At 40.2% G+C, this 14,183-nt stretch overlaps 1 protein-coding gene across 13 annotated transcripts in view; it reads right to left on the bottom strand.

Moving 5' to 3' along the window:
• The window catches only part of BBX (BBX, HMG-box containing), a 131,176-nt gene that overhangs the window by 47,466 nt on the left and 69,527 nt on the right, over nt 1–14,183 (bottom strand). For 10 of the 13 annotated variants that reach the window (XM_021400615.1, XM_021400633.1, XM_021400601.1 and 7 more), the window contains exons 2-5: nt 13,357–13,527; nt 11,585–11,827; nt 6,019–6,217; nt 354–421 (exon numbers count right to left, since the gene is read on the bottom strand). In XM_021400615.1, the coding sequence (XP_021256290.1) occupies nt 354–421; nt 6,019–6,217; nt 11,585–11,827; nt 13,357–13,527 (681 nt within the window). Of the gene's footprint in view, nt 1–353; nt 422–6,018; nt 6,218–11,584; nt 11,828–12,565; nt 12,736–13,356; nt 13,528–14,183 lie in introns of those variants that run through there. The other 3 variants (XM_021400677.1, XM_021400694.1, XM_021400687.1) reach the window with 2 other exon arrangements.

Here is a 14,183-nt window from a genome sequence, read left to right as displayed (position 1 = left end):
GCCAAGCTGTGTTCTTGTATTACACAAGAACATAAGCACATGAATTCCTTGCCCAAAAGAGCTTGCAAATCACCTCTTTGCTAACAGTTACTGCATCCGATCTTTTCCATCTGTGATAATATCCTCTCATTGGGCCTGATTGGATCATGTATTCATCAGTCCATGGAGTGAGTACCAAACTGGTATCAAACCCAGGTCTGGTTGGAGAACAAGGCTCACATCACTGGACTGACATTTCAGTTCCACCTGAGGTGGAAGTATCTTAAGTTCTGCTTCCCACCTGACAAATATTCCCCTTCAGAGCTCTTTTTAAACTGAGGACTTCTGGTAAGGTAGAGAAGAGAGTTCCTTACCTCTTGTGCAGTCAGGGCATGTTCCCCAGCTAAAAGCAGCATACTCAGGCCTCCCATTTGTGTAGGATCTGTTAAAGAATAAAACCAAGTCTTATGTTCATTCATTTGCTTGTTTAAAGAACCTGCCATTTGCAGCATTAAACCCCCAGAAGACTACTTGTCACAGACACTCTAAGCAAGCTGCCATAAAAGGCAGTCCAAGAGAATCACAAATAACCATTTCTGTACCCTCTGGGAAAGGCTATCAAAGCTATTTGAAGGATTTAATTGGATTTGTGTGCTTAACACCCCATTGCGTGGATTTACAAATTTTACCGCCAAAGGTTTTATGCACTACAGAGATGAATATCTGTAAAACAGCAAGTATAATGATCTCATACACAAATATGCACAAAGATATTCTTAATATCACACTTTTTTATAACTCAGTGGATGCTCTCTACCTTAGAGAACGAACAAGTAAAGGGATGGAACAGTATATGATAAAGCTCTGAAGCAAAATTCTCATTTTCTTTTTGCTTTAATTTAGAACTGCATTTAGTGGTGAAAAGTGCCAGTCTGACAACTCTGAAGCATGAAGCACTCTCAATCCTCTGCGCCAGAACAGCACAGGCATCAGCCAGGCAGGCTGCCTGCCTACTTGCTGCCCAACCAATACAACATTTAACTGAGGAAAATAGAATGAAGATAAGTGTTCTTTCTCCAACTATTTGGTTCTGACAGTTTCTAGACTCCAGCCTCCCCGCATCTCACAAGTTCTGAAAAAAACAGGAACAAAAAGTGAAAACTATCAACACTGGCACAACATTACTCATGGATTAGATTTTCCACTCCAAACAGTGTTTGCTCTTCATCATTGTGAAGACTAATTGTCTGATTTTGGGAGAGTGCCTTGGAAGCAATACAGGGTCACAATTTAACAAAGAGCCTTACAGAGGGAAGGAGAAATTCTGTGGTCCAAATATACTGAACAGCAGCCACAGTGTGAGAGAAAGAAAAATCATTATCCTTGCTGTATTTCTGCAAACATCAGTACCAGACGATACCCAGGTCTCCCTGAAGCGTGTACTCACGTCTTCCAATTTCCTTTAACTAGCCTATACAAAAACCTCTCTCTACTACAATAAACTGCATGTGCCCCAGACCATCCTCTGGAACGAAGGCCAACTGGCACAACTCCCCTTCTCTGTGTGTTTGAAAATTGTTAGCTTCTAACAGAATAGCTGCATCCAAAACACCCACCGGGAAGACAATTTCTCTGGCCCATTCCAACTTGTGAGCCATACCTATGTGTTTTTTGGAGAGTCATGGGCCAAAACCATATCTGTAAACCTCCCACTGGTTTACCACTACAGATGATCAAGTTCCAGTTCACAGGTACACTTGCTGGTACCGTTAATTCAATATTATAGGTGTTGTCAAAGCTTCTCCTTAAGACAGCATCTCACACTGACAATCACAGGATAAGAATTGTTAATAATGCTCTCTTAAAACAGCAGTAAACCAAAGCAGAGAAAAGCCAAAAGAATCAACCAAATTCATCTACTATTCCAAGAATAAAAGAGTGGTCATTATCTTAAGAATACAGCCTAGATAGTACCTAGCTTTAAACTCACTGTTCAGCTGGAAATAATTTTTCTTTTACCGTAATGAACAGGTAGAAGTGGCATATGTTTGTTATTTAGCATTTTACTTTACAATAAATTTTTAAAAGCACAAACGATATCAGGGCTCTGCAAAGAGATAAGGCGCTATCGGAAGTGTAGAACTAGTAATGAGTAACTGAATAAATGGAGACAAAAAATAGGAAGAGTTGGCAAATACTTAACCACAATTCATGAGTTAAGTGATCCTGTCAATATAGCACCTTTTACCATCAATATACTTGATCAAGCAAAGTTCTGCTCTTCAAACAAGAGGGAATCAGAGCAATTCAAAACTGAACACACATCTTGATAGACAATGACTCAACAGGCAGGTAGTTTGGAAAGAGACTGGAAGAGATCTCCAGATCTCCACACAGTCTGACTGGGCTCCATATTTCACAGCTAGGGGCTGGCTGGTTTGTTTCTACGTTCTTTATTCCCTTTGGAAAAATGATGCAGAAGCCAAATCTTAAGCATTTAGAGCTATCCTCCAGTTTTCAGCTTAATCTACTCAGAGCTAGGCAAAGGTACACCTCTTTTTTTCTGTCACTCACACCTTTAAGTTGAGATTGCTGTTTTCTGTAAATGTTTTCCTCTGCTGCATTTACAGGAGCCACCCTGTTCATCCTCTACTAGCTTTACTAGCGCTGTGAAGGGCAACCTGTGAAGAAGCCCCAGAGAAAAAAGGAACCAACAGCAAATGAAGAAAAAAGATGCCGCGATCACGGACTGAAGAGGGGAAAATAGTTCACAGATGACTTCGTGAAAAGTGAGGAAATCAGGAGTAAAGCGGGTGATGGCCCTGACCGAGGAACCAGAGGCGCAAAAGAGCAAGAGGGGTAGCCTAAAGAGATCAAGATCTTCTGATGTCATCACATGCTCATCTACCACAGTCCTTGTGATTCCTGCAGCTCTCCATTTCAGTTACTGCAGGTAGAGTCAGTCTTTCTTGCACATGAATGATCAGTAGGGCAACCATGTCAGATGAGCTCTCATCTGTGGTCTGTTCAACAGCATTAATTTTTCTCTACAGTTCCTGAAAATGCTTTGCCTGACACATTGCAGTACAGCACTGCCTTATGCCCACATCACACTGATCATCCATAGCTCCTGTCTTGAGTTTCACTTTAGTTGCTTTAGGTCTTCCTCCTCAGTTTTTGCCAACTGAAGAACTAGTGTACAGCTCTAAAATTCTTCCCCTACTTCTTAAATATCTTCTTTGCTGAGTACGTGGTCTCATTTTCTGCTATTCAATTAAGTACATTATAACAACAGGACAAGGATAGACCTTTTTTCCCCACTTCCTCCAAGTGAGCAACTACTTAAACTGTTTATTTAAAACTAAAAATTATGAGGAGAAAAAAAATTGACAGCTTAGAGGAAAGTGAACATTTAATTTTGTGCTCAAGCAACTTGAATATTTATGCTGCAGCTGTAGCACAGGGCTAGCATTTAACTGTCTGATCTTGATAAAGACAAAATCCTTCCACTACGGTTTTAAATTACAAAATAACTTCACATAAGGGAAGACAAAAATGTATACACACAAACAGTGCCATATGCTTATAGTGCCTTTTCAGCACAATGTTTCTATTATGGCACTAAGAACCTACTGGTATGAAAGATTAAGAATTTTAAGTGCTACTTTAAAGTCCTTTACAGTTAAATCAACAGTTACAAGAAAATAGCATACACATCTGACTTGCAGAACAGGAAGTGATTTGTGACTTCCTCAACAGCTTTCAGCATTGATTAAGCTTGCACCATCTCACTATATGGAAACGATATGCTGTCTTTGTATTAGCCTGGTTAGAAACTCAGCAGGCTGCCTTGTTCAACATCACAATTTTTCAATCTGAGAAAAAGAAAGAACTGAGAAAGAGCTAAGCGTAAAGGAGCTCATCAAGTAAGAGTTTCAATTAACTTTCACCTGAGTTCAGAATTAAGCTTCTTTCTAAAGAATAAGATTTGCATCTCTATCAGGATATTGGCTATTCTAGGGAGTGTCTTCTTCTGAGACAGAAATGTAAAAGTATTGGAAATCCTCCACTTTCCTACAGTAAAGATGTTGCCCACGTTAGCTCTGAAGTTGTGACGGTAGACGCTGCAATGGACACCTTCACCTGAGAGCAATAGCTGTCTTTGCCTTACACCCTCAAACAGAACACAAGAGAGCCATGCCATGACAAAAACATGCTCGATTGCAAATCACAGGCTGGACAAGCAAGGACACCACTAGTGATGCTGCAGATCAGAAGCCCAGTGATGCCATTACACCTCAGGTAAAAGGAGAGATGGCTGGTAGGGGGACATATTCCACTTCATTTTGGAAAACATAATACGTAAAAGTAAACACAGAAAGGATTTACAGTTATCAACAAGTAAAACAGGTTTCCTGGAATGATTGTGGATTGTCATATAACCCTTGTTCTAATGAAGCTGTCTGCCTTGAAGATGCAAAACAGTCAAGTCAGCAGCATTTCAGAGACAAAGGTATTTCTGTGGTCATTCAGCTACATTTTAGTTAATCAAGTCAGTACACAGCCTGGATATCAAAAGAGGATGTCCTAGATTCAATTGTCAGATTTGAACTAAGCTATCACATGAACTTGAGGGAAGAACACCAAACATGGTTACCATAACACTTATAAATCCATTTGGTGTGACAGACCTGTTGTGATTTAGATGCTGCTAACATCTCTGTCAGAATCTCTCATTACTTCATGGGTTACTGCTATTCTCATGACAGACTTCATTGGCATGGGGACTGGAGCAAGACCCCTGTGAATCACCACACTCGCTTACTTAGTTTGAAGTGAAGGAATTTAAAAAAAAAATCACATTAAAACAAAATAGGGCCTTCTTCAGAAATGAACGTCACCATAGATTAACACAATGGATTAGAGTAATTTCTAATTAATTCTTAAGTTCTCTGGTAGGTGTTGATTAAGGATCTCTCCTATCAAGAGCTCTGCAGCTGAATATCCCAGCAGGAATGGTGGGGAGCAGCAGCCAGGCAGACCAAGAGCTACTGCTTGTTCTTCCAATTAAGTCAATGAACCTTTAACGAGAATAAATTATGCTCCTCTGCTAGCCAAAGCAGAATGGGACGAAGAGGTTTGCAGGTTTTAGAAACGGTCTCTCACATGTAACTATGTGGCACGAAAAAGTATTTTGAATTACAATTCACAGTTCCATTGTAGCCAGGAGGAATTTCATTACAGGAATTTTCATACCACACAACTGGCAAAAAAAAAGTATAAAAGCCTTTTTATCCCTTCCCCCCCCCCACTTGTTCCATAAAATCATTTTCACTTCTCTAGCACATGATGTCACTAAGCAGAAAAACCCTGCCACACAACTGTCATAAATTAGGTAGCATATAGCAAAGTTTGAAATGCATCAACATTTACAAAATGAGAAACTTTAAAAAGGAAAGGTGTGTGTAAGAGGTAATAGTTTTCTACCCTGGTTCTTAAGAATATTAATATATCTATATTTAAAGATCATGACCGCAACAATTTTTGCTGGTTGTGGATATCAGCAAGAGATTATCTGTCCTTCACCAGTTCAAGCTCTCTAAAAATACTTACTTCTTTTTTAAATTTTACTTAAAAAATGAAAGAAGTAAATTACACTTTTCTTGCTTTATGTACAGGAAAACGTAGTTGCTCAGGTACAGCCATCCACAAGAACAAGAAAATGAAAATCTCTAGTTCTAACAGCTGACAATCCTGAGCTAAAAATAAGTCACATCTATACTCCAAATGACCACATCTTAAAAGATGTCACCTATATCTGGACTTGACTCTAAAAAAAAAAAAAAAAAACAACAAACCCAAACATAAGCTATGGAAAATGGTACAAAGTTGTTATGCAGAAGTTTAAATACAGCCTTAGCAATCCAATTTGGGGACATGAAACGTATTTGTAGGTCTTGCAGTTCAACCCCAATGTCAAGTCCTCAAACAAAATAAGGATGCTTACTTATGAGAAACCTCACAAGATGAAAGTCTCACCTGCCATCCCAAAGTTAAGCTGTGGCATTTCTTCACTTTTTGTCACTTTCCTCGGGCTTGGTATATCTTTTGCAGAGTCTGAAGGGAAGGCCCACAGCTTCTTCCTGCTTGTAACAGTGGATGTCTGGGTTTTCACAGGTTTGTTTGTTGTGGGGCACCACTTGTACCCTGGATTTGCCTTCATAAATGCATCCTTGTACTAGAAAAGAAAAGAAAAAATTACTGACTATGACATATTATCTACAGGGCAACAGGGTGCACTGCTTGTATGAGGATTTCATTCAATAAATAAGCCTTAAATGCCTTGATTTTTTTAACCATGTGCTTAAAGTCCAACCACCAACACAATCTAACAAGAAGAAATATTAAGATAAGTAAAGCCGTACTTAAAAAAGAGTCACTTTTCTCTTTCCTTTCCTGAGGGTTTATTATGCACATCAGGCCTAAATTCTGATCCTGCAAACAGCTCCCTGGGGCTTGTATGCTCACTGTCTGGGAAACAGAGAAGATAGCTTCCTAAATTCTTTCTCAGGTACAGACTGTTTGCTTTCAAGTTTGAATGAAATGAAAACATTCATTTGGCAATAAATGCAGCATAATGCCCCTCTGCACTTGTTCTCTAACAGTTCAATATTTTAGAATATTTGAAGTAAATTCTTTTCCAAGCCAGGCACATTCATTTGAAAATAAACTGCTACCAGTATTCTCTTTTTCAGTAGCTTCTGATAAGTCACCCCAGCCCTCTCTCCCAAAACAATCCTGCATGACTGCAATAAAGTGAACTAGGACCATTTAAAATTTCCTTTGGCCTTGACCACGTATCTTATTTACTTGCTGTCTTCTTGGTATGAGGCAGCAAAACAACCTAAGTGAGACTACATGTGGGGAAATAAGAACTGGATCCTACAGGGTTTGGTTGGGGGAGGAAATAAAGGGGAGGATGGGGATCTATTCTATTCTCAAACACAGCAGTGACATTTCCCAAGTATCTGGCTGCCCAGGAAAGAAAGAAAAAAGCTGAAATATTAACAGCAGTAAGATGAGCATATTTCAGTATTTCAAATTTGCTGATCTACAAGGTAGAAAACGGGCGAATCAGGGGAACGTGCCAAGCATTCCAGCTGCAAATGTTTGTCTAACAAGTGATAGTGACTTGGAGCACTTGCTGCTGTGGGAGGCACGCTGCCAAGCACTAACCAGTGCTCACTGCAGGGAGAAGGGGCTGAATTCCTCCCAAACCATTATTAGGTAGGTCTTGATGGCAGCAAGCAACCAAGCGAGCAGTTTTGCCCTCGGCTATATGCCAAGGCAGCTGCAGAGAGCTTCTTCTGTGATGACACATGCTCCCACCTACCCAGCTGTCCACGATCCCAATTCTACCATGGAAAAGCACCTATGTTTCACATACATGCATGCACAGGAACACACACACGGGAAAAAAATCCCTCTGGTATCAAAACAGAGCACTCAAAGCCCTGTCCTCTAGCAGAGTCACTGCAATAGTTTCCCAGCTCAACGCACAGCACCGTGCCTTGTGGCAGGCTCCCCTCCACATGTGCATCTCTCTTACTTTCACTTCTGTCTTACGCTATCAGCTGGCACTCTCTACCTCCAGACTGTAGCAAGGATAAAAAATGATTCAATTTACAAGCAGCACGGCACTGTATGAACCCACTGTGTCAAGTCCTGTATTTATAGAAATGGTGATAAATAATAAAAATCTGAAGGGGCTGCTGACCCACATACATCCTGTATTTTCTGAACAGGGAACACGTACTAAATCTGCAAATGAAGGACCGTGGCACCTCTCACCTCACCCCTTTTCCCTTTTCCTCAGTTTGGTTTGGGAGTTCATTTCACCAGTGAATGCAGACCACAAAAATAGCCTCACCAGGGAAGGGAAGGGGAGGGGATAAGGGAAGAGGTTGAAAGGAAATACACAAAGAAAGCTTTGCCTTCCATTGTTAAAGCTCCAGCCCACTCATGAATCACGTTTCCAGCCCGCTGAGTTAAAAGCACAGAACCTCTAGTGATGAAGTACGTAAGCTCTTCGTATCAGCACTGCTGCTCTAAATAATTGAATTATTCTATGGATTAATTTGACAGGCTGCCCATCAAATGAGAACCATAATTCAACACGACTTGCAAGACGAGGCAGCAATAAGCTTTTAATCAGTTTCCAACAAGAGCAAGTCAAGTGGCATAGTATATTAATGGATTTTTGCCTCTGCAAAGCCAAAACGTTAATGTTAACAGCACTCTTGAAACCCCGTTCAGGAGTCATTTCAGGGAGGACAACTCAGCAGCTCCTTTCAGAATTTCAATACTTGTGATAAAAGGAAAGTAAATGAATGTAAAAAGTTTAACAATAACCAAGAAGCAGTTTTATAAAAGAAATACAGAGGCCTGCTCCAAATCTCCGGCAAACTTTCAGTATTGATTGTCGTGACTACTAGACCGAGACCTAAAATAAAGTGATAGATTCTGCTTGGCAGGTCATGAGAAGATAACTTAAATGAGCTACATAGGAACAAGAAACAGCCAAAGGCAATAGGAGAGCTTACTCCTTTCCTCCATTCAACCAACTGTGCAGTAAACCAATTTAACACAGTGGCCTAAAGAAGTCTCTAAAGTCACTTTAAGAAAAGAAAAAAAGTAATGTTCTTATTCTGGAAAGTAAAGACACCACATTTGTTCTCAGGCAGAGTGCCACACAAGTGCCTTCAGGACTGCCTGTAGGGTCATGTCCTGAAATATCAGGTAAAATAATAATAATAATAATAAATAAAAAAGAACAGGATATGTTTGTGAGATCGGTTTGATGCATTGTTCCTCTTTGTGAAAGCCTGGGGAAGGATTCTGTGGTGTCTCACCAATATGTGGTGGGACAGGTGCCACTTCAGAGCTGAGGCCAGAAAAGGTGCTGCACTTAAATGTAACTTCCCCGAGTTGCTATCATCACCAAATAAAAAAAAGGTTGCTTCTTCAGAAGCTCACGGAGTGGATTCAAGCTACACCTCCAGGCAGCAGCCACCACATTCTAAATGTTAAATATATGCGTAAATTCCACCAACTTTCTATGAAAAAATAAGTAAGTAAAAATGATACTAGAGATCTACACAAACAAACAAAAAAAACCCCAAATACTACAGGCTATTAGGCACCTAGCGAGCTCACCAGGCAGCAGCAGGGAAAACAGGTATTTGTCTTGTCCTGTGCCAAGGCAGCTGCCAAGGCAGCAACTCAGGGAGCTCTGGGCCCTCTGGCTTTACCTGGGAAATCACAGGCAAAGGACTCATGGGGAGAAGAGCTCAAGTGTGCCACTGCAGACAGAGTACAACATCTCCAGGGCAAGTGCTGCTCCAAAAGACCATTAACCACATGACTGAAAATAAGAGGGAGCACGGGCCAGTTTTTCTAAGAAATCAAAGCACCCCAAGGGGCAGGCAGTTACATAAAAGGGATTTTCCAGAATTGCCTGAATGAACCATAGACCTCATTATCCTTGCAGGGGGAATCAGGAAAAGGGGTCTAACTCACCAGGAAACTTCTCATAATTTCATTTGGCGAAGTGTTAGGTGCCTCACTCATTCTCTTTAGAAATTCTAGATTTCTTTTTTTTAAAGACATCCCACAGCTAGACACATGTAAGTAAATATACTCACACTTTGATTTGCACACTGCTGAGATAGTATCAGTTGCTGGTATTACACGAGTACTAAACAAAATTGCTTACTAGATATTAGATCCAAGTTAACTGGTTTTGTAAACTCTGGCTTCAAGTAATAAAACCATTCCCAAGTTCATAATTCAACAGAAGTTGTAACCATTGAAATTCATATATATACACACACACATATACACATATATAACCTCACTGAGGTTTAAAATAGAATGAATGAGCTTTTCTTACCTAAATGTGACTTGTCAGTATATATAGGTCCTTAAAGAGAAAATTACAACAGTACTTTGATGTCATTCCAAAGGCACTCAATTCGTTGACTTTTAAATAAGCTCTTGTTAGGAAAAACGAAAATATCAATACACAGTTTTCACTAGAGTTGATATTAACATCCTTCCGACAGTCTCAGCAGTAAACCTAACTGTAAGAGTGAGCGCTAAACAAGCAATCCACACACAGAAGAGGCTTGTTTGCGAAGATACATTCAGTGGCACATTATAGCTTCTAATTATTGTTGTAACACAACTGCTTAAGGAATAAAAATTATACATTGTGTCTGTTCTACACATTCTTGGAACTAGTGGTAACGATCTAAACTACTAAAGATTTATTGTTTCTCCTTGACGTTGAATATGCAACTCGCTCTGTGCCAAAAGAAATAAATTACTATAGAAACAATGATTTTTTTGACAGTATGATTAATAGCTTCAGATGTGTCACTTCATACAGAAGTTCTGCAATTACTTTCCTTCTTAATGAACGAGTTTCCTTCAGCAAGACAAAAGGCTAAATAAACAGTCACATCAGGTTTGTCTCTTCCAAAAAAACCCGCTTTCTTCATTTTCATTTTTCCTTTCTCAGTACCTGTACCAAGTCTCCTAATTGCCCTTTTCCCACACATTTCAAGAAGCATCACTAATCTGTAAGTGGGAATGCAGAACACATGAGGAATGGTTGGACAAAGCCGAGATTCAAGTATTTAAACACTGTGTGCTTAAGCTTTAAGGACCCACCTGCAGAACACTTGGCTGTTCCTGCGGGCCCTTCCATGTTTACACAAACTACTGAATGTCCAGATCTTACATACATGTCTTAGCAGTAGTAGTCAACTTCAGGTGACATGGAAGACACAGACTATGGTTTCCCCAACTGTTTCACAGCTATCTGTACTTCTTTAAGTATCCTAACATTACTCAACAAATGAGAGAAGTTCTTCCTTCTCATTGGCCCTCTGTTGTTTTTTCTAAGATTGAATTCAATGGTTACCCAAAATCTACATCACACATATCACTACCGCAATCTCTTCTAGAGTAATAGTATCAGCCTAAGTAACTGTGTGCCTCGCAAACTCTACTGTTAATATATAGGGAGAGTACTTAAACTAGTAAATACTTTAAGTACAAAGTAATTTTAAAACACTTTAGCATCAAAAGTAAAAGGAGACTGAGTTTGCTGACTATACTTTCGGCTTGGTCAACTTATACTATTGACAGTAAATGCACGGCATGATGTAAGTATCATTACAGTCAGTTGATAAGAACTGTATAATTTAGTGTTTTCAGAAGCCACAATCTATCATGTTAATGCTTGTACTGCTGTGATTATTAGGTTGTATCTACCACAAAAGGCATATGCTTTATTCAAATGATTACTAGAGCCACATTAGTTTGTATACACAGACTTATTTACTTTGTCTCTGGTCCAAAAGACCAGGAGAATCAAAGCAAGAACAACTTGGTTCTGGGCACCATAATCCCACTGCGTAAGCTAAGGAGTTCAGAGAAGAGAAAGACCCCACAAAAAGTTTTTTAACATACTAAGAAACATGAAACAGACAAACATGTAATAAGCTCCCTTTACATCATTCATTCATATAGTACCCACCTCCTTGGCCATGTCAGTGTATTTCTGCTTCTCTTTTGGATCTAGAACAGCCCACCAATCTGCCAAGATCTTGGTTGCGCCACGGTTATCGAGGCGAGGGTGTTCTTTTCGCACGAGAGAGCGATGGCGTTTGCAGAACAAGAGAAATGCATTCATTGGTCGGCGAGCTCGTTGCTCTGAGGACTCGTCATCTTCGGTTTCATCAGCATCCTGCTCTAAACCATCAGCGCCAAGGAGCGGCACCTAACAGAACCAAAGGAAAGGGATGCAAACATGGTTATTCATGCTTCTCAGAGACTGAGTTTATGCTTTGTCTGAGTGAGGAAGACGCATACAGACTTGCACGCATGTCTCTAAAGGCCAACCATTCCACATAGAAGATCAGAAATTCTACATCAGACTTTGCCCGAAGGCCCAAGGTTCATTCAACACCGACTTGCAAGTGGAGCAGATTTCTAAGCAGAGGACTATTCTTTAACAACAATCCTAAACGGGCTAAAAGGAGGATATCCTCCCTACCCCACTTCCCATACACTAGATACCACCTTTGTCTTATCTCACTAAGTGAGCCGAGCTACCTTGGACTTCAATGATGTGTTCACAATGACAAAGTGCATAGGAACAAGAGCGCACAGGTACCAGCTGCTCCCCCATCTCCTGATGTTCATTTCTCAGCTTGTGAGCCGTACGATGCTACAACAACTGCATTGTAGCCCGGTCACTGCCAGAGGGCAATTCTCAACAGAATCCATTGCCGAAATGCACTCACTCAGCTCAGAGACCAGCACACTATTCATGCAACAGCCACACCACAGAAAACTAGCTGTAACTTAATGAAGTTATTACTGGACAGAAAACCACCACATACCTAGCCACAACATTGCTATTTCATACCACATAGTGGAAAGTGACCCATGAGGTCAATAGACAGCATTGCCTCCTAGTTGCTCCTTATCCTCATGAAGGTCCACTTGTCCTTACCAGTATGCCTCAAGGCAGCCTCCTCAGCACTGATCTCTCACTCCTGCCTCAGCAGGGCATCAAGGAGATGCCAATATGAACATTATCCACACCATGGAAATATCATGTCTCCAAAAAGCATCGGCTCCCATGCCCGCTTCTCATTACAGAGGTTGAGTCTAAGCGCACATCTGTGAGGTGACACAGCAGAGTCCTTACGAAAAAGGGTATAGCTAGTATCATCAAACAACACCAAAATATCAAGGGTCAGAACAGAGAGATTATTCCACCTGTGCTCATAATACTCTAGAGGACAGGTTTTTCCTTACATGCAGATAGCAAAAATTTGTGTCAGCCTTTCCTTCTTTTTCCCTTTCAATCTTTCAGATTTTAAGAAAAATAAGAGTATTATAGCTTGGTATGTCCTCAAAGTCACTGGAAGCAGATATTGAGCACCAGCTAACACTATGTCTAAAATAAACAATTAAAAATACGTCATAAGAACAACCTTAAGCAATCAACACCAAGATAGGCAACATGTTATTAAAACAACTTGGTTAAAACTACTAAACTAACTCTAAAAAACAGCGTTTTGTCCAAGATTTTACAATCATGATTGACAATCCACATTTTTTTTTGTTATTTGATGCTTCTCATTATAGCATTACGTGCATGGTATCACCTTATTTACCTTTTTAAATTGACTTGTTTAGCCTGGGAAAGAGAACAGCAAGAAATAGAATAAAAACACTGCTGGGGTGAATCTAACCCATCATTCACCTTCTACAGCCCAAGTATCCAATGAAGTCTACCTTATCAATATCTTCCTCCTCCTCTTCTTCCTCCTCCTCTTCAGAAAAGTCAAGGAGTTTCTTGGCAAGCAGGGGATGCCACTGAAGACACTTTCTTTTTGGTCGCTTCCCAGTTCCTTCTCCTTCTGTCGAATGATCCTTATTCCTACTACTGCCTTTCATTACTGTGACCTGCCATGCAAAAACAGTCATATGTTCACAACCAACCCTTAAGCACAAATGACCATCATACAGATACTTACAGAAACCAACAACCAATGCAAGACTCTGAGAAGATTCTGGCAAGGTAGTAGGTAGAGGTTTATAGCAACCATCACTACCAGCAAGGATGCATCTTTTCTTACCCTAACTTTTCCCACCAGATCAACTAGTGACATACAGCTCAAGAGGATGAAACAACCACCCTACCCAAGTCAGCTCTCAGATACACTCTTGCCCAATTGGTACTACAAAAGTGCTCGCATTCCACCAACAGAGAGACTCGCTACTCTCCTACAGCTGTGCCCACTGTAATTTTTCATATTTTGCCAAATAATGAGTCAGAAAATCCCTCTTTTTAACCATAAAACATATAATCACCTACTCATCTGTTAATCACACACATGTATAGCAGTATTGATGCAGAACATCATGACACTATGAGCTAGGATTACCTGTGTACTACTACTGGAGAAGTATTTTAAGGAACTCTGACTCCCTGCCTAACAGAAGTGAATTTTCATTGACAAATTTGAAGCAAAAAAACAGAAGTAGTTACTCTGACACTCCTTAAAAGTACTTATCTACAAGAGCCTATGTACAGAAAACCATCCACACAACCAAGGGCT

Source organism: Numida meleagris, chromosome 1, assembly GCF_002078875.1.
Source record: "Numida meleagris isolate 19003 breed g44 Domestic line chromosome 1, NumMel1.0, whole genome shotgun sequence".
NCBI classification, from domain to species: Eukaryota; Metazoa; Chordata; class Aves; order Galliformes; family Numididae; genus Numida; species Numida meleagris.
Note: the sequence above shows the minus strand (reverse complement) of the source record. Positions and strands in the feature narration are given on the sequence as shown.